The sequence below is a fragment of the Ochotona princeps genome, chromosome 10 (assembly GCF_030435755.1).
Source record: "Ochotona princeps isolate mOchPri1 chromosome 10, mOchPri1.hap1, whole genome shotgun sequence".
NCBI lineage: Eukaryota > Metazoa > Chordata > Mammalia > Lagomorpha > Ochotonidae > Ochotona > Ochotona princeps.
This window is the reverse complement of record NC_080841.1, coordinates 14,085,729-14,106,126: the sequence shown is the minus strand read 5'-3', so window position 1 is coordinate 14,106,126 and position 20,398 is coordinate 14,085,729. Positions and strand designations below refer to the sequence as shown.

The window sequence follows — 20,398 nt, the reverse complement described above, 5'->3', positions numbered from 1 at the left end:
CTTTCAATCTTTCATCTTCACAGACCCTGGCTGGGACGTGATTCTGCCAGCTGAGAGGAGGAGGCAGCTGTGTGTGAAGGTGAGTTATTGGGGTTTGGGGAGGATGTATTTCCTGCTTGCAGGAGAATAGAGGAGCCGCTTCAATCCATCTACTCACCAGTCTCCTGATTCTCTCCCTGCATATCCAGGACACGAAGTCAGGAAGCGGTAGTCAGTGACTTTGGAGCTCCTGAGGCCACACTGCTCTGTAATCACCCAGTTCTCAGGGCAGCCTGGCAGTTAGCACTACAGTTAGTGCTACGGCCGGGGTGTCTCCTGCCGTCTGTTTAATTTTCTGAGAACTGTAAAAGCAATACTTTAATGTTTCTTACCTGGTTTTCTTAACTTGAGATTTCCAGTTCCCTAAGTGGTTCTGACACCAACCTCTTTACACGAAAGTAGCTGATTTTTCTAGACTGTGTCTCGATTCCACAGACCCCTCAGAGGGCAAGAGAGAGAGACAGCGAGCGAGAAGGTGATCAGGCAGCACAATGAAGACTCCCCAGGCATCTGCTCTTGACCTAATCCCCTCTGTGATGTGTCTCCTGTGTCCTGCCCACCTGCTCCCCTCTCAACAGAGGCGCACAGGCATAGGACTGACATGTGACATGTGCATACCTCCTGAGAATGAGCCATTCGCATTCCCCCTGAAGTCCAGTGCCAGTACTGTGTTCTAGTTTTTACTGCTTTGTTTGACAGGCTGAGGTGGGATGGGGAGAGGTTCATAGGTTCATTTCCCAGATGCTCATGATAGCCAGGGGCTGGACTAGGCTGAAGTTAGGAACCAGGAACTCCATCCGGGTCTCCCACATGAGTGGCAGGAGCCCAAGCACTTGACCCATCTTCTGCTGCGTCTGAGGACCATTAGCAGGAAGCAGGGTCAGAAGTGGAGCTGGGGTGCTGTCCTGGGCATTTTGCTATGGGATGCTGAGCCGTAATGTTCACTGTCACCATGGCCTTTCACTCCTCCTGCTTGAGAGGACCATCTTCCTGTATTACCAACATACCAATCCCTCTGCTCAGCCCCATATATAAACATTTTAATTTTTGCATTTTCAAACAGGTACATAGTACTCCAAGAATGTTTCTGGATTTTGCCATATTATTCCAATTTCTCTGGAGGATTTAGAGAACATAATAAATAAATATTAAAAAGCCTTGCCTGGCACGGTCACCTAGTGGGTAAAGCCCTTGCCTTGCATGTCCCGGAATCCTATAAGGGGACCAGTTCTAATCCCAGCAGCCCCACTTCCCAGCCAGCTCCCTGCTTGTGGCCTGGGAAAGCAGTCGAGGACGGCCCAAAGCCTTGGGACCCTGCACCCGTGTGGGAGACCTGGAAAAGGTTCCTGGTTCCTGGCTTCGGATCAGCACAGCACTGGCTGTTGTGGTCATTTGGGGGCTGAATCATCGGACAGAAGATCTTCTTCTCTGTCTCTCCTCCTCTCCGTATATCTGACTTTGCAATAAAAATAAAAATAAAATCAATCTTAAATAAAAAAAAAAGAAGTCTGACTACAAGTGTTCTCTGTTGGTCTACCTACTGTTTTTGAAGTTTTGCCGAAACGTTGAAAGATGAAGAGTGCTTGCCTCAAAGCTTCACTAGCTGGCTTCTCTGGAGCAGCTGGAAGTAGCTGCCCTCCCTGTGTGAGCCAGGATGATCCCTGCAGGGCTGCAGCGCCCTTCACGGACTGCATGCCACCTCCCAGGCTCTGGGCAACCCCTGCTTAAGTCATGTCTAGGGAGACGTGGAGACTGCTGGCCAGCTCTTGTTCTTGTGCTGAGCATCTGTTTGGCACAAGGTACCCAAAAGCTGGGAACAGTGTGAGCTCTACAGTTGGACAGTTATGGGGACTGAGGTGGGAGAAAGTCAACAGAAGGAAGCGGAGTGAATAATCAAGGGTCCAAGTGCAGGAGTAAGAGACACTGATTTCTTCTATGATGTAGATTGTCCTGGGGACTCAGGAGGACAAGAGAGAATGGGAGGTGTGAGGAGGGAAGACTTGCTGTTCAAGCCTAGCTGAAAAAGCTCATGGAAAATGGAATTAAAGATTAATCAGAAAACTTATTATACATCTGCTGGCCATGACAGTCAAGGCTGGGTCCGGCCAAAGCTGGGCGCTAGGAGCTCCATCTGGGTCTCCCACGTGGGTGGCAGGAGCCCAAGTACTTGAACTTTCAGTATCCTTTCTGGCAGGTGCTTCAGCAGGGAGCTGCACTGGAAGCTGAGCAGCCAGGACTCACACCAAAACTCCAGCATCACAGAATGTTCAAACCCACACTTTAAAAAAAAAAAATAATAATAATATTTGTTTCCATGAAGACTCCAGAATGAATCAGGGTTCCCCAGAGAAGCAGAGGGGAGAGGATGAACATTTGACCAGAATGGTGAACCAGCATCTGTGTGTGACCTTCTGCCAAGGCTGAGCTGAGCTGCCCACAGCTGAGAGGTGAGGGTTCCACCAGCTGCCCTCACCCTGCCCACATGGAAACACACACACACGCAAAGGGACACACCCGGCTGTTCTCCTTGGTCCACAATCACAGGCTCGGAGGGAGGTTTTCCTGCAGAGGGCCTGCCTGCCTCCTTGGGTTGCAAGTAGCTGGCATCTGCCTCTCTCCCTTTGTGCCCATGCACACCTTCTTGGAAGCTGCTCAAAGAGCAGAAGAAAGTAAATTGAGGCAGTACTTCTTCACTGTCCACAACAGGTTACAAACCTCCCTCAGGGGGTCTCCAGCAGGGAGACCTCTGCAGAAGGTGAGGAATGTGCCACAGGAGGGTTTGTGCCATGTGTGTGGAAGCTGCAGTTCTGGAGAGGGAGGGCCACTTGTGGGGGCCTGTGTCCTGTAGGGGAGCAGTCAGGTTGCTGTTTGCAAAAGCAGGTGGCCTCTACGACTACCTTAGTCCCTGCTCTGCTATCAGCAATGCGACTGTGGCTAAGGCATCTTAGGTGTTTGAAAGTGGAGATTCAGAGAGGAAGACAGAGACACAGCTCTCTCGTTCACTGGTTCACCCAGATGCCTGCAACAGCCAAGGTTGGCCAGCTGGAAACTCAATCCAGTCTGCCATGATGGTGACAGAGACTCAACCACTGGGACCCAGGCATGCCGAAATGGGAGGTGGGTGTCCCAAGTGGTGTCTTGGTCACTGCACCCGGTGCCCTTGGCCTAGCCTTCATTCCTGCATCTGAAAAATGGTGACAATGATTACAAGCTCCAAGTTTAACAGACTGAATTACTCCTGCCTACCATTTCTCCTTGTTCCCATCCAGTCCCTTCCCACCAGGGAAGAGGGAGGAAGGAGCTGGACTGTACGGGATCAGCCCAGGGGCTAGATACAGCTTCATTTGGTTGTAATAGCTTCTAATGGGGTGGGCCAGGTGCTCTGCCCCCCCCCCCCCCCCCCCCCAGTGACTGGAGGCTAGCCTGCCCCATCCTGCTGGAAGGCTTTCATCCCACATGCAGGGAATTCCAAACATTCCAGCCGGCCAAGGCCACAGAGCTGAGAAGGCTGAGCTAAGAGGGCCCCTGAGGCCCATATGCTGGTGGCCAGGCTGGCTGCAGCTGCGGGAGCGCAGGAAGCTGGGTTTCCCACGCAGCTGGTCCGGCGGCGTCTCAGGACCCACTCAGGAGTCCTGGGCTGCTGAAGTGGCCCGACTGGAACGGGTGGAAACGTGCCCTGAAGGCCTAGCGTGGGCAGGGCGGGTCAGACTGCACCGTGGGAACCTCCCGCCCGCCTGCTCTGGACCCAGGGTAGGGCCTGGCCGCTTGGGGGCTCACACCCAGACACACCTGAGCCTGGGGCTCAGGGTGCAGTTACCCTAGATCTCAGCAGGCCTGAGTCAGCAGAGAAGGGATTCCAAGACTGGAGAGGAAGAGGAGATGGGAGAGGAGGGAAGGGAGATAAGAAGAGGGAATGAGGGAGGAGAGAAAAGAGATGAGAAGGCTGGGGAGATGAGGGGAAGAAGAGGAAGGGAGATGGGGGGGTCCCCAGAGAGGCCACAAACTTGCGGCCCATGGACAGTAGCTCTGAGCTGACATCAGCACTGATGGCACTGGACCCCAGGGCCGTTCTCAGGGCTGGGTGAGCTGTCAGTGAGGGATCTGAGGAAGGCAGCAGTGCAGCCTACGGGACAGTATAGGAGGGCAGGACAGCTGGGGACGGATCCCCGTCCCCTTCAAGTAGGTGCGGGCCTTTCTCTCACTCCCGGGTGCAGGCGCAGGACTGGGCAGGGACACAGGAGCAGAAAGTTTGACACCAAACACGGTATTTGACAGCGGACACCCAAAGAAACCACGCAGGCATGTGCGGGTTGCCTCATGGGCCACCTGACTCCGCACGTTCCAGGGCCGGGACGAGGAGCTCAGGTCCGTGCCGCACACGTGCGCTACGTGCCGCGCGGCCGCTGCTCCCTCCCAAGCGCGGGGGCCGTCCCCTCCAGCGCAGGCCGGAGTCCGGGTGGCCGGGGACGCCGGAGCGCGCTCCCCAAGGAGCGCCCCTCGCCCCCCGCGGGGTCTGCTGGCGCAGGCCGGACTGGGGGCTCAGCGTGCTGGCGGCGATCCCGCCCTCGGCAGGGTCGGAGCCATCCACAGCTGCTGGGTCCGGGGCCCGCGCCGGGGAAGCGGTGCGTCCCCGCGGAAGGAGTGGGTTCCTGGAGACGTGGCGCTCGCAGCGGCCTCGGATGCCCTGCGGCCGCCAGGGCCGCGCGGCCTGCGCTTCCTCGGGAGCCCGGCCGAGGCCGCGCATCCAGCCCTCCGGGCGGTAGGCACCGGCCCCCCCCAGCCCGAGGTGGCCTGGGTCCGGCCCGCGGGGCGTCCGGCCGGCCCCGGACCAGACAATGCGGCCCGCGCCCCGCCCCCGGGGACTGATGCTGCCGCGCCGTGGCCAATGAGCGCCCGCGGCTGGGCTCTTTAAAAAAAGAAGCGCCGGCTGCCGTGCGGCTGTCAGCTGGCGCGGATCCCTCCGCGCATGTAAACACGCATCACAGAGGGCACGGCGGCGCCGGGGGAGGGGCGCGGCGGGCGCCCCGGGCAGCGGGGCCGGGCTGGCGGCTGGCCCGCGGGCGCCCCTGGACCGAGCTCGGCCGGCACCGCGCCCCCGGAGTCGTCCTCACAAAGTTGTGCTCGCCTGGCTTGTGGGAAGCGGGCGTGAGGCAGGGAGGCGGCTGCGGCCCAGAGCCACCGTGGAGTCTTCCTCACGCTGGACCCTGACACGCGTCCACACAACTGGGCGGCGGCAGGAGGACGGGTTGCGATCCCTTGGGCCTTCGGGTCTCCCCCGGCCCCCGTGCGTCTGGGGGTGGGACCCAGGACCGCCGCCAGCCGCTCCTTCGGGGGCCGGGTCTCGCTGGGAAGAGTGTGTGGGAGCTGGGGGACCCCACGTCCCCTTCTCCCTTTTCTAAAGAGAGGCCCTCGGGACGCACGCCTCCCTCCGGGGGACCTCCTGTCCCCTGGCGGCCCCAGTGAAGTCCTGGGAGGAGAGGCAGCAGTGTCTTCTTTCTGGATACAAGGCCCATGTCCGTGTGAAGTTGTGCTTTGAGGTCCTGCGCGCCGCCCCCTCCTCCCCTAGGCGCTCACTCAGGGCCGGCCCGCCCCGGGCGCGTGGAGCCAGGCCCCCTCACGTGCTGTCCCCGTGGGCTGCGGGACGTGGCCGGCTTTGTGTAGCCCCTTCCAAAGCCAAGTTCCGTTGCCGGAATGCCCTCCCCTTGTGGGCCACGCTCTCGGCCTGTGGGCCGGACACCTGTGTCCTCCTCGGGCCACCCGATCCATGGGGGACTGCGAGGCCGCAGTCCGGGAGCGGCCGAGGGACTCGCGGGGGCCGCTTCCCCAACACCCACCCCCATAGGGGTCCCCTAGGCTTTCTAGTCCCGCGCACGGCTGCCAGCTGCTCCCTCGGGCCGCGGTGGCCCTGGTAGGGTGGACACAGGCCCCGGGCCGGCTGTGCGGTCGCCGCGATCCTTCACGCAGAACGCGTAGGGAGCGGCGCCCGGCGGTGCGGGCGCTACAAGTGGCTCCCAAGGCCCCCCACGCAGGGGAGACCGGCCAGCGCCGCTCCGCGAGTGGACACTCGTGTCGTGTCCTCGCCACCTCCGTCTGCCCCAGCTGCTCTCGGGGGAGGGAACTCGCACGCCGGGGGCCGGGCCACGCTCGCCCGCCACCAGGACCCTGGGGACCCCGGCCGCGCCCCAGCCTGAGCCCAGGGTGGGGGCGGGGAAGGACTCCTTTTCCTCGCCGTGGCGGCGGAGGCGCACGGCGTAGGGTGGCGCCGGACGTCGTCGTTGGAGCAGGAGGAGGAGGAGGAGGAGAAGGAAGGCAGGCTGGTAGCTCCCGTGCAGCCGCTGCCGGGCTGAGTCGCACTCGCAGACCGAGCCGCGTCCGTAGCTGCCATCGGCCCCCGGCGCCGCTCGCAGTCCGGTCCCCTCGGAGAAGCGCCTGATGATGGAGGCGGCCGCCGCGCTGTGCCCCGGCCCGCGGCCCGCGCTGCCCGTCGGGGGCCCCGGCCCGCTTGGCGAGTTCCTGCCGCCCCCCGAGTGTCCAGTCTTCGAGCCCAGTTGGGAAGAGTTTGCTGACCCCTTCGCCTTCATCCACAAGATCCGGCCCATCGCCGAGCAGACAGGGATCTGCAAGGTGCGGCCGCCGCCGGTGAGTTGTCGGGAGAGAGCCCGGCTGGGCCGGCGCGGCCCGGGTTCGGGAGGCCGCCTCGCCGCCGAGCGCGGCTCCGCGGGGTGCTGCTCGGGCATCCGGGGGGCTGCTCGGGGGGCGCCGGGAGGGCCGCGGGCTGGCAGGCGGACGGAGGTGCGGGGGGCCCCGGGGGGGACGTCCCCTGCTCGGGCGCGGGGAGGCGGCAGCGGCTGGTTCTTCCCGTAGCTCGGCCGAGGCGCGGCGCTGGAAGGGCCGGGGCGGCGAGGGCGGCGCAAGCCCGGGGTGTTGGGGGCCCCGGGGGTGGCGAACTCGGAGTTGCAGGCGACGAGGAAAGTTTTCAATATGGCGGCTGGAGCCCCTAGTCCTTTGTGTGGCGGAGGCGGCGGCGGCCCGGAGCGGCCCTCACCTGGGCGCCCCACCCTCCACACCAGGGCACCCCCTGGTTTCGGGTCCCGTGTTCCAGACTGCTCCCCCCGCTCTGCACCCCCAGCCCCGGGAGCCGGGGTCAGCAGGGGGCGAGCGGCGCCACCGGGGGCGCCGGGGAGCCGCGGTGTCCTGCTGCTGTGGGGTGTAGGTGCCAGGGGGTCCTGGGGGGCTGTGACCTGCGCTCCCCGACCGTCCGGGTTTTGGGGGGAGGGTGAGCGCGGGACTCGGCTGCGGTGGGGGGACAGGAAGGGAGCGATGCCGTGTTTGGTGGGCTTGGGAAGTGGGGGACACTCAGGTTCTCCCGGCGATCGCGTGGCTGCAGCCTGCGACCCCTGGTCCTGCTCGCCTTGCGGGGCGGCCGAGGCCAAGTTGGTCCTAGCGGCGGTTGGCCGGGCCCGGGCGGTTGGGAACGGGGTTTAACCGCCGCACGCGCGGGCGGCCCCTCCCCCTTGTCGCCCCCGCGGCGTGACCTTGGCGTCCGCGGGTGGGGATGTGGGCCTCTTGGGTCCTGGGTCCCTCACCCCTGTGTGGAAGTGCTGACTCCCCACTTTTTAAATTTTTTTTCTTGGACAAGTTTGTAAAGGCAACTGAAGAAAGCCTTGTGGAGCAAGTGTGGGCCCCGCGCGGGTGCAAGACCGTGGGGAAGAGGGCCCCACTCGGCGGGGATGCCGACACGACAGGCTCACCCTAACCATAACCTGGGTAGGCCCGGAGAAGTTGGAGGCGGCGCCGTGGTGGGCGTCTGCACACACAGCTGATGTGGACACTGGGGCGATGGACAGCGCGCGTCCGCCCCAGGGGGTTCTTAGGCCGCCGTGGGCCAGTTGAGGAAGTTGCTGGCAGCCCAGGTGTGTGAAGCGTCAGGTTCCTGGAGTTGTCCTCCATGTTGGTATTGTGGGATACTAGGGCTGGGGTCCGTCCTCCTTTATCCTGCAGCTTTGCTGCCTGGCTCCCCATGGGATGTGGGTCCCACAAAAGGTCGGGCTGCGAGGCTCTGTTGGGTCCTCCTTGTCGGAGCCCCCTTGACCGTGGGGATGGCAGGAGGGATACCCGTCTTACCTTCCCCCACTGAGTGGCAGGCAGACGTGGTGGCCACCATTTTGCCTTGTGAGTGCTCCCTGGCACGGCCGAGGCTGGGCTACCCAGCCACCCGCGGCTTAGGGGCAGTCGGGGGAGCCCTCCTTTGTGCTGAGGGGCTGGGCTCCTTTGTTTAGCAAACTCCCACGCCGAGTGGGGAGAGTTTGTGGGCGTATGTTGCTGTTGGAGCCGCAAAAAGGGGGCTCTTTCCAGAAGTTGCAGTTTCTAAAGAGGGTCTTGCTGGAACAAAGGCTTACAGAGACGTAAACATTCTTTGTTTTAGAAACTGTGTTTAGGAAAGCTATGAACAAGTGGTTTCATGCAATAGAAGGATTGTAAGGAGGATGCCTTCAAGGGTCTTAAAGTGTTTTCTGTGGGTGTAGCTTTCTATAATACCCATGTTTATGACTTATGTTCCTTGGGTTTTGGGAACACAGGTGACTGTAGGGGAGCTGGGGCTGTTGGTATCCTGCTTGAGGTAAGGGAGAGATGATAAGGGGGGCTGTTTGCTGTTGTGCTACTTGTTGTCTTCGGTGGTGCTTAGCATGGCTTCCATGTCTGGCTATTTTCTCTGGCAAGGTCCAAAGCTGCCTTTGGTTGCTTACCTTATTTCCCATAGTGACGCAGAGGGACTCAATTTCGTGAAACAGTTTCTTGGTTTAAAAGAAAAGCCAATCTTTGTTTCATATTACATCAAGTATGTAGCATAAACAGGCTTAACAGTTAATCTGGTTTTGTTAGTTTTAAAATGCACATTTAGAAAGTATTTTAGGGAGTGACATCTTGATTAGTCCCATGCATTGGTTCACTCAGTGCCTGTAGGAACTGGATTTGAACCAGGCCAAAGTTAGGAGTCAGAAAGGCAAGTTCTCTGGAGGGTGGCAGGGACTCTGCTGCATGAGCCATGGTCTCTGGATCTCGGGCATGCTGACAGGAAGCTGGATCTGAAGCAGAGGAACTGAACACTGGGATGTGGGATATGGCATCCGAAGCAACATCTTAATCCTTAGGCCAATTACCTCCAAAATGCACATTTTCTCTCTGATAGATTCGCGTTTAAGGAAAAGTGACATTTTCTGTATTACTTGATAGTATTCAAAGATGATTCAAGTTAGGGATGTAACTGTTAGGTTAAAAATTAGTTGATTGCTTTAAGTACTGTTTTTGATCTCCCAAATTGGACAGAAATGTATTTGATTTTTAATAACTCACTTTCTCACTTTTAAGCATCTAACATTTGGCCACAGATAGGCAGATTCCACAGATTTCTTCCTTGGCAGTATACAAAAGTCAAGAGATTTAAGTCAAGCTCCAGATGGCAGAGTAGACACTTTTTAAGCTTTAACTTCCTGTGGTCGCCAGTTTGATCCCTTATGTAGAGCCAGCAGTCAGCATTTGAAAGCAGTCAGCATCTTTGAGGTGGCTCCATGGGCCCAGCTGGGTGAGAGCTGGGAGGAACCTGCGCATACATTTCTTTGTCTGGGAGGAGTTTGAGGCTGGGAGGCCGACATCCTATCCTTCCCTCCCAGTTGGTGTGATCCGCCTTGGCCTAGTTCTCTCAGTGGCAGCCTCCTTGGTGTTGCGGGATCTTTGCGTATGGTTATTTGGCCACTTGGCTTGCTGTTAACATTTGGAGAAAAGGTCCATCACCATAAACACTGTAGTGAGGAAGAACTCAAATACTTTGTAAGGATGAAGTCTTCATTGTGGTTGCAAGTCATCTCTGCAACAGGCAGGGCAGTTGTTTTTAGTATTTTCACAATGGCGCAGCCAGCTTCACAATATCAATTTTAGAACATTTTCATCTTCCCCCAAAGAAACCATGTATACATTTGCAACAACTTTGTAATACAAAGTTAGGACTTTTCTGTTCTGGAGTTGAAAATTTGTAGGGAGCTCACAGTGTCTGATTTTTACAAAGTAGAAACAGAGTTTCTTGGTCTAGAAGGATTTAACTGCATTCTGCTTTCCCAGGGGTAAATTGGACCCAAGAGGAGGAGCAGACAGCCACCTAGTTGTAACTCTTGATGGACGAAAAGGATTTAGAGTGGAAAGTGGATGACATTGCAAATATGAGCCAGTCCCCACCCCCACTGGAATGATTCCCCTTCCCTGATTGTAATCTTTGGTTTTAAACATTTTATTACAACTTTTCAAAGAAAATGCATACAAAATTGCCTTTTAAAAGTGTTAATAATTTAGTAAGTAACACCTTTAAGGAGTTTTGAATTCTTTTGAGACACCAATAAAAATAAACTGATTAACCTTTTCAATCTTTTTGTTTAAGATTTTAAAAATTATTTTTATTGGAAAGGTGGATGTACAGAGAGGAGGAGAGACAGAGAGGAAGATCTTTCATCCGATGGTTCACTCCCCAAGCGGCCACAACAACCGGAGCTGAGCCAATCCAAAGCCAGGAGCCAGGAACTTCTTCCAGGTCTCCCATGCAGGTGCAGAGTCCCAAGGCTTTGGGCCATCCTCGACTGCTTTCCCAGGCAGACAGCAGGGAACTGGATGGGAAGTGGAGCAGCTGGGATTAGAACCGGCAGCCATATTGGTGTGTTCAAGGCGAGGACTTAAGCCACTAGGCCACGCCATTGGGCCTCACCCTTTCAATCTTTGTCTCTAAGGCACTGTTTATGATTTGTTGTTCTGAAGGTGGCAGTATTTTTGGTTGATAAATGGTTAACTGGTTTTTTTGTTTGTTTATCCTAAGAATTATTTGTTTGAAAGGTACAGTAGCAGTCATCCGCTGGTTCACTCACCTAGTGATTGCAGAAGCCAGGCAGATTAGTAGCAAGTTGGATCGAAAGTGGTTTTCAGTTAGGACTTAAACAATCTGCACCTCAGCCCCAATCCTTGCTTTTTTTTTTTTTTTTTTTTAATTTTTATTTTTGGGAAAACTAAAGTCCAGGATGTTTTTTTAAAAAATAATTATTTTTATTTATTTATTTATATTACAAAGTCAGATATACAGAGAGGAAGATCTTCCGTCCGATGATTGACTCCCCAAGTGAGTGCAACGGCCAGTGCTGTGCCGATCCAGAGCTGGGAACCAGGAACCTCTTCTGGGTCTCCCACGCGGGTGCAGGGTCCCAAAACTTTGGGCCATCCACAGCTGCTTTCCCAGGCCACAAGCAGGGAGCTGGATGGGCAGTGGAGCTGCCGGGATTAGAACCGGCGCCCATATGGGATCCCGGAGCATTCAAGGTGAGGACTTTAGCCGCTAGGCCACCGTGCCAGGCCCAAGTCCAGGATGTTTTAATTTGTTTGGATATAGGTTCGGGCTATGGGGTTGGGACAAAAGCAGCTCCCTGCAGTGTGGCGGCTGTGGGGTGTGCACCAGCCAGGCCTGACCCAGTGCTGGGGAATCAGGCTAAAGTCACTGTGACTGAGTCCTAGGCTTTCTCCAGGCCTGAGAGGTCTCTTCCCTCAGGGCAGAGTTACAGAGAGAAGGATAGACTGAGACAGGAGAGATCTTCCATCTGTTGGTTCACTCTCCAAATCATTGTAAGCAGAGACAACATACTAGGATGCCCCTGGAAGACGGGACAGCCAGAAGAACTTGAATGCCTCACTCAAAAATAATGAAAGAAGGTTGAATTCTGCTCCAAGCCAATTTCTCCACCCAACATTAAGGCTATGGACATAACAAAACATGAACTGCTGGCAAGGATGGGAAGTGGTAACTATTGCCATGAAGTCAACACAATTTCAGAACAGTTCAGACTACTGAAGAAACACCCTCGGACCATCCATCTCCCCACCAAAGTCCCTGGGACAGTCCGGGGGCCGCCTCTGTCCCCTGGTGCTGATGTGACCCAGTACCCAGGCGCAGTGCAGCAGCTTCCCCGTGCTCACAGGAGGGAGGGCAGAGTTTCTAATTCGCTTTTTCCCCATCTCTTCCCATCCTGCATGGGTCTGTAAACTCACTAGGTAAGAAACATTTAAAAATAAATATAAATTTGTGGGAAAAAAAATATGTTTGGATATAGGAATGATCCAGGAGGCGGCTCAACAGGCTAAATTTTCTGTCTTGCAATGTGGGCATTCCGTATGGATGCTGGTTCTATCTGCTCCACTTCCCATTCAGCTCCCTGCTTATGGACTGGGAAAGCATGGAGAATGGCACAGGTGCTTGGGGGAACCCATAGCCATGTGGGAGACCCAGAAATTGCTGGTTTTGGATCAGCTCTGCTCTGAAGAGGCCAGCTGGGGAGTGAACCATCTGATGGAAGACCTATCTATCTCCTGTAGCTTTAATTAAAAAAAATTTTTTTTAAGGGAAAAAAAGTAAAAGGAGCTCATTGTAAAGTTTTTTTTTTATTTTAACAGGGTTTCTCTATCATAATAGGATCTTTCTGTAGACTTTTGTGACCTCATTGTTATTTTAATTGGACCAATTAAGTTTGGCTCACGCCCCCCAGATGAAATGCTAATTAGGTTCCTGCCATCTACTGTGTCTCTTACCAAAAGCTGGAAAAGTCCCTAACCTGAGGAGACCTTGCCTTTGTCCTCACACAGTCCTTTTAGCTCATTTTGTGTTGGGTTAGGGGGGTGTTTTCTTTCCTAGGGGGATTAGGTAGACTCTGTAGACTGCTGGCCACCTGCCTGCTTGAGTTGCCAGGAATCGCTCCCAGCCTCTAAAGGAAAAATTCTGAGTTAGCTGGAGGAAGTGAATGATGGTAACTGGGGAGATGACCTTGCTGAAATTCCCACTCGGGCCCTATTGGGGGACTCAGCAGAGGTCAGGGACAGCAACGGCTTAGTAGGAAACCAGTGGTTGAATTGTGAGAAAGTTGCTGTGGACTTCCTATGCAGCCCAAGAAGAGGGCTACAGAAGTACTCACTAGAAGGTTCTGGAAAGGTTCCTAGGTTCTGACTACCATGTTCTAGAAGGGCTCCCTAGGTTCTTACTACCGTGTTCTAGAAGGGGTTCCTAAGTACCTAATACCATGTTCCAGCATGGGAATCAAGGGAAGAGAAGGGCCTTTTGCATACGAGAGGTCTTACAGATGTTTCTTTTTCTACTTTTAACTATTAGAGAAAACTAAATTTGTTTTGTGTTTTAGAAACAAGTTTATAAACCAGACTGATAGAGGAAAGGTTTTTTTCCTTTTTTTTTTTTTTAAGATTTATTATTATTGAGAAGTCAGATGTACAGAGAGGAGGAGACACAGAAAAATCTTACATTTGCTGGGTCACTCCCCAAGTGGCTACAATGGCTGGTGCTGAGTGATCTAAAGCCAGGAGCTTCTTCTGGGTCTCTCATGTGGGTGCAGGGTCACAAGGCCTTGGGCTGCTTTCCCAGGCCATAAGCAGAGAGCGAAATGGGAAGCGGAGCAGCTGGGATTAGAACTGGCACCTATATGGGATCATGATGCATTCAGCATTCAAGGTGAGGACTTTAGCTGCAGGATTCCAAGGCTTTGGGCCACAATCAAGAGCTGGATGCTGGATGGGAAGTGGGGCTGCCAGGATTAGAGCTGGTATCCATATGGGATCCCTTTGCTACAGGGCGAGGACTTTAGCCGCTAGGCCACCATGCTGGGCCCTTCCAGGGGATTTTTTACAGGGAGGACAGGAGCAGTTGTTGCTTTTATGGTGGTAGAAAGAAGTGGCTTAAAGTTATGAATCTGATTCTGTCCTTGGACAAGGTTTGCAAGCCAGTATGTGTCCTCCCGGCTGCTAGAGGGGATCTGGTGTTGAGCAGGGCTGCTGTCCAGGTTCATTAATTGATGGATTTTAGACAGCCTAAATCCCGAAGCTTTATCTGCTCACTGGTAAGACTAGTCTGGGAAGAGATTTAACTGGAGCTGTTGTAGAATGCTTATTCCTTACTTTCTTCTTCAGTGAAATAATTTTTTAAAATGTATTAATTTTTGTTGGAAAGGCAGATCAGATTTACAGAGAAGGACAGATAGCCAGAAAGATGCCCTATCTACCAGTTCACTCCCCACATGGCTGGAGCTGAGCTGATACTAAGCAAACAGCTTCTGGGTCTCCGATGCAGGTGCGGGTCCCAAGGCCTTAGGCCATCCTCAACTGCTTTCCGAGGCCACAAGCAGGGAGCTGGATGGGAAGTGGAGCAGCCGGGATTAGAACCAGTGCCCATAGAGAGCTTGCAAGGTGAGGATTTGGACATTGAATCATCACGCTGAGCCCATGAAGGAATTTTTGTTTTAAAGGTTTATTTATTTTTATTTCAAAGTTGGATATTGGGCCTGGCAGCGTGACCTAGTGGCTAAAAGTCCTCGCCTTGAACGCACAGGGATCCCATATGGGCGCCGGTTCTAATCCCGGCAGCTCCACTTCCCATCCAGCTCCCTGCTTGTGGCCTGGGAAAGCAGCTGTGGATGGCCAATGCTTTGGGACCCTGCCACCCGCGTGGGAGACCTGGAAGAGGTTCCTGGTTCCCGGCTTCGCATCGGCATAGCACTGGCCGTTGCGGCTCACTTGGGGAGTGAACCATCGGACGGAAGATCTTCCTCTCTGTCTCTCCTCCTTTCTGTATATCTGACTTTGTAATAAAAAATAAATAAATAAATCTTTACAAAAAAAGTTGGATATACAGAGATGAGAGACAGAGAGGAAGATCTTCCGTCAGTTGATTCACTCCCCAAGTGGACACAATAGCTGGAGCTGCGGCAATCCGAAGCCAGGAGCCTGGAGCTTCTTCCAGGTCTCCCACATGACTTTGGGCTGTCCTCGAACACCCTCCCAGGCCACAAGCATGAAGCTGGATGGGAATCAGGACCTCCGGGATTAAAATCCGCGCCAATATGGTATCCCAGTGCATTCAAGCCAAGGACTTTAGCTGCTAGGCTACCACACCGATGCCCAGAGTTATTTACTTTTATTGGAAAGGCCTACTCACATTGAGGAGGAGAGACAAAAGGTCTTCCATTCACTGATTGACTCGCTAAGTGTCCGTAACAGCCGGAGCTGAGCTGATCCAAAGTCAAGAGCCAGGAGCTTCAGTGCACACACATGGATGGGTGCAGAGTCCAAAGGCTATGGGCCGTCCTCTACTACTGTCCCAGGCCACAAGCAGGGAGCTGGGTGGGACGTGGAACAGCCAGGTTATGAAGTAGTGCCTATTTGGGATTCTAGGGTTTGAAGGGGAAAATTAGCCAGTGGGGCCGTTGTGCCAGGCCCATGTGTTATCTTTGAGCTGCTATTCTTGAGAGGATTGTTGACTATTTTCTGAGTTTTATTTGTTAAGGTGCCCATAAAATGGGGATAACACTCGCCCTTTGCTGAATGAGAGAGACCAGAAGAGGGAAGTTGATTTGACTGTGGTCGTTTGACTTGGGAATGAGGCAGGATTCAAAACTAGATGGTGTAAACCTAGGCAGTACTGTCCCTAGTTAGGTGTTCAAGCACTTTGTTTTTTTTTTTTTTTAATGATTTATTTATTTTTATTGGAAAGTTGGATATACAGAGAGGAGGAGAGACAGGAAGATCTTCTGACTGTTGATTCACTACCCCAGAGGTTGCAACGGCTGGAGCTGAGCCAATCCAAAGCCAGGAGCCAGGAGCTTCTTCCGGGTCTCCCACGTGGGTGCAGGATTCCAAGGGTTTGGGCCATTTTTAACTGCTTTCCCAGGCCACAAGCAGGGAGCTGGATGGGAAGCAGGGTCCCTGGGATTAGAACCAGCGACTATATGGCATTCCGGCACGTGCAAGGCCAGGTCTTCAAGCACTTTCTTGAACTGTAGTCCCTCTCACACAATCACAGTAGCAATACAGTTGTCATGTGGTAGTTGATGGGAAATCTGTCCTGGTAGAATGTTCTTTTGCTTTTCTGAAAAACTCAACATAAAGGCACATTTCTGTCACTTGGTTGTTGCTGCTAAGGTAGAAGCGTTGACTGGCTTGGGAAGTTGAGCCTGTGAGCAGTGTGGTGACTCCTCGGTTTCCTGCCCTGAAGTTTCCCAATGGCAGCCAGGCAGTAAAGATGAGTGGTTATAGCTGACTGCAGGTTCTTTGTACTTCATGATTATCCTTCAAATAAAATTTTTGTTGCAATATAACAATAAGTTTTAAAGAAATTAAGCGAACATCTTTGGATATGAGCAGCCTATTTATAAACCACCTTCCATGGTGCTTGCGTCTGTATTAGTGCTATTTTTCCTCTCAGAAATAAGAGATCTAGTAATTTTTTTTCTAAGATTTATTTATTTTGGTCCCAGAGTGATGGCTCAATGACTAAATTATAAACTTGCTATCACAGGGATCCCATATGAGTGTTGGTTTGTGTCCTGAGTACACCACTTCCTATTCAGTTCCCTGCTTATGGCCAGAAAATCAGCCTTGTGACTGTGTATCCATGTGGGGACCTAGAGGAAGCTCCTGGCTCCTGTTGGCTTTGGATCAGCTCCGGCCGTTGTGGACAGTTGGGGAGTGAACCAACGAGTGTTTGGTCCTCTGCTCTGTCTTTCCTTCTTTCTGTAAATCTTCCTCTCAAGTGAAAATAACTTTTTAAAGAAATTATTTTTATGGGAAAGGCAGATTTACAGAGAGAAGGAGAGACAGCAAGATAATTTTCCTTCAGCTGGCTCACTCCCCAAGTGATTGTAATGGCCAGAACAGAGCTAATCAGGAGCCAGGAGCCGGGCGCCAGGCTCTTCCTTCACCAGAAATACAGATATACAGAGAGTAGGAGAGAGAGAGGGAGGAAAATCTTACTTCTGTGAATTACTTCCCAAGTGACCACAATGGCTGGAGCTGTGCCAGTCTGAAGCCAGGAGCCTAAAGCCTCTTCCAGGTCTCCCACACGGGTGCAGGGTCCCAAAGGTTTTGGCTGTCTTCGACTGCTTTCCCAGGCCACAAACAGTGAGCTAGAGGGGACACAGGCTGCTGGGATTAGAACTGGGGCCCTATGGGGTCCTGGTGCATGCAAGGCAAGGGCTTTAGCTGCTAGGCTACTGTGCCTGGCCCCCAAAATTTTTGAAAAGATTTTTTTAAATTGGAAAATCAGATATATGGAGAGGAAGATGTTCTGTCTGCTGAATCATTCCCCAAATGACTGCAACGGCTGGAGCTGAGCTGATCAGAAGCTAGGAGCTTCTTCCAGGTCTCCCATGGAGGTGCAGGGTCAGAGTCCTAAGGCATTGGGCTGTCCTCAACTGCTTTCCCAGGCCACAAGTAGGGAACTGGGTGGGAAGCGAGGCCACTGGGACACAAACTGGCACCCATATGGGATCCTGGCACGTTCAAGGTGAGGACTTTAGCCACTAGGCCCCCATGCCGGACGCCTGATCTGCTTTTAATAAAAAAAGAATCCTAAAAAATTGCAGAAATGATGATGATATTTTTAGTATCTGCTTAGTGACAGAGCTTGAGGGAAAACTGAATTGACCCAAGTATACCTTTTCTAGCAATGCTGGCTGGTACCCAGAAGCCAGGCACTTGCTGTTAGTGAAGGAAACATCGCTGCAGGGGATGCATTTTAGGCCTGAATGGATAGTGATCAACAAGCATAAGGTTAGAGCAGCTTCTGTCTGTGGGCCCAGGTCTCCAAGGTGGTTTTATGGTGGGTACCAGAGAACTTCACATCATTTATATATTTCATTTATTTATTTATTTGGAAAATGAGATATACAGAGAGGAATAGAGACAGAGAGGAAGATCTGTTGATTCACTCCCCAGGCGGCCGCAGTGGCCCTAGCCGAGCCAATCCGAAGCCAGGAGCTTGGGAGCTTTTTCCAGGTCTCCCACACAGGTCAGGGTCCCAAAGCTTTGGGAAAGTAGAGCAGCCTGGACATGCACCAGAACCCATGTGGGACACCAGTGCCCAAAATGGATGTCATTGCTTGGAGCAAAAGGATTAACCTGTTGAACCGTTGTCCCACCCCTGCTCCCAATAGTCAGTTCTTTATAAGTGTTCTCTTTTGTCTTTTTTTTTTTTTTTGTATTTCTTTTTTTTTTCTTCCTTCCTTTCCTTCCTTCCTTCCTTCCAAAAATTTGGTCACCAAAGTTAGTTCCTTGGCAAACTTTGAACAGTACTTTGACTTCATACCTTTCACAACTTAATTGGAAATTGAGTTGGCTTAATTGGAGCTATTAGTTGATAGCCTTTGTTAAACTGTCTGGCACTCCTATAAAGCTGATTCAATTCTGAATGGAAACTGAACCTATTTCTACACTCCTGCAGCTTGTGTGATTCCCGAATTATAGTCCGAGGGCCTGTGGCCTGAGGGATGGGGACAGGCTTCCCTGGGCCCTGGCTGAGCCACGTGTAGACCTGGAGAGCAATGGAATCTTTTTTCTTTTTTTAAGATTTATTTATTTATTGAAAAGTTAGATATACAGAGAGGAAGATTTTCTGACCGTTGATTCACTCCCCAAGTGGCCGCAATGGCTGGAGCTGAGCCAATCCAAAGCCAGAGGCCAGGAGCTTCTTCTGGGTCTCCCACACGGGTGCAGGATCCCTAAGCTTTGGGCCGTCCTTGACTGCTTTCCCAGGCCACAAGCAGGGAGCTGGGTGGGAAATGCGGCTACCGGGTTTGGAACCAGCACCCATATGGGGTCCTGGGGCATGTTCAAGGCGAGGACTTTAACCACTACCCTATTGTGCAGGCCCGAGCAATGGAAGCTTAAATACCCAATAATAAGAGTGTTTAACAAGTGTTAATGAGGTTGAAATATTAAGTCTTCATAGTATCGGATAAAAGACAGTACTATTTTGTGTTCAAAATTATGAAATAATTGTTTTTGAAAAAAAAAGGATATACCAAAATATAACAGGTTTTCTTAGAGATTGTGGCTAATTTTTCTTGTATATTTGTTAGTACTTCAGTAATTAACTTTTTGAATTAAGGGAAATTATTATAAACATGTTGCTTAGCCCTTGTCCCAGTAAAGAAAAATTTTTGCCTAGTAAGTTTTAGGAAATGGTATGGTGCGTGTAAGATACCACTATCATGAAACCACATCAGGCTGTTGCTGGATCCAGTGTAGTTTTGTGGTATAGAAGTTGAATTCTGAGGCTGGCCTTGTGCTACAGCAGGCTAGGCAGCCACTTTTGACTCTGGCTTTCCATAGCTGAGTGTCAGTTTGAGTTAAAGTTGCTCAGCTTCCAATCCATCTACCTGTTAGTGGGCATGGGAAGCATCAAATGATGGTCCCAGCACTTGGATCCCGGCCACCCACATGGGAGACCCTGGTCGACAATGGAGGAGTGGGTGTTTTTGCTCAGTGGTTAAGGTGCTGCTTCTGGTCCACTCATATCCTGTCTCAGTGCTTGTATTCCCATCCAGCTCTACTTCTGATCCCAGCATGCTGCTAGTTAATGGTTAGCCTAGAGGCAGCAGGTGCTTGGGGTGGTTTCAGGTAGTGGGCCCCCTGCCACCTCTGTGGTAAACCCTGATTATGCTCCCATCTCCTGGTGTTGGCCCTCCACCAGTCATGGGGCATCTGGGTAGTAATCCAGCAGATAGAAGATCTTTCAGATAAAGTCAGAATTATATATTTGTGTGTGCATGCACGTAGGAGCATACATACATGTATATCCTTCCCATGGTCAGAAGTTAATGATATTTGTTATTTTGCTTTACAGTTTAAATAAATACTTTTTTTTTTTTTTTAAAGATTTATTCATTTTATTACAGCCAGATATACACAGAGGAGGAGAGACAGAGAGGAAGATCTTCCGTCCGATGATTCACTCCCCAAGTGAGCCGCAACGGGCCGATGCGCGCCGATCCGATGCCGGGAACCTGGAACCTCCTCCGGGTCTCCCACGCGGGTGCAGTGTCCCAAAGCATTGGGCCGTCCTCAACTGCTTTCCCAGGCCACAAGCAGGGAGCTGGATGGGAAGTGGAGCTGCCGGGATTAGAACCGGCGCCCATATGGGATCCCGGGGCTTTCAAGGCGAGGACTTTAGCCGCTAGACCACGCCGCCGGGCCCTAAATAAATACTTTTGTGTTTGTGATTTCAATTCTCACTGTGTTGCTTAAAGTCAGCTATTGTTCATACTTTTCAAATGCAAGAGGTAAGTTCCTTAAAGTGTTGATATTAAAGTGTTGATAAAGGCAAGAACCAAAACGCAAATACAAGTCCTTCTTTGTTTGTTTTTTTCTAAGACTTATTTTTTTAAAGATTTTTATTTATTTTTATTGGGAAGTCAGATATACAGAGAGGAGACAGAGGGGAATCTTCTGTTGATTCACTCCCTAAGTAACTACAACGGCCAGAGCTGCACCAATCTGA

At 52.5% G+C, this 20,398-nt stretch overlaps 1 protein-coding gene across 5 annotated transcripts in view; it reads left to right on the top strand.

The window, feature by feature from the left end:
- Positions 1-6,308: 6,308 nt before the first annotated feature.
- KDM5B (lysine demethylase 5B) overlaps positions 6,309-20,398 on the top strand; it is a 62,182-nt gene continuing 48,092 nt past the window's right edge. Inside the window, exon 1 of one of the 5 annotated variants that reach the window (XM_058669013.1) lies at positions 6,309-6,678. In XM_058669013.1, coding sequence (XP_058524996.1) covers positions 6,472-6,678 — 207 coding nt within the window. In that variant the 5' untranslated portion in view covers positions 6,309-6,471. Of the gene's footprint in view, positions 6,679-7,546; positions 7,953-20,156; positions 20,181-20,398 lie in introns of those variants that run through there. The other 4 variants (XM_058669014.1, XM_058669017.1, XM_058669016.1 and 1 more) reach the window with 4 other exon arrangements.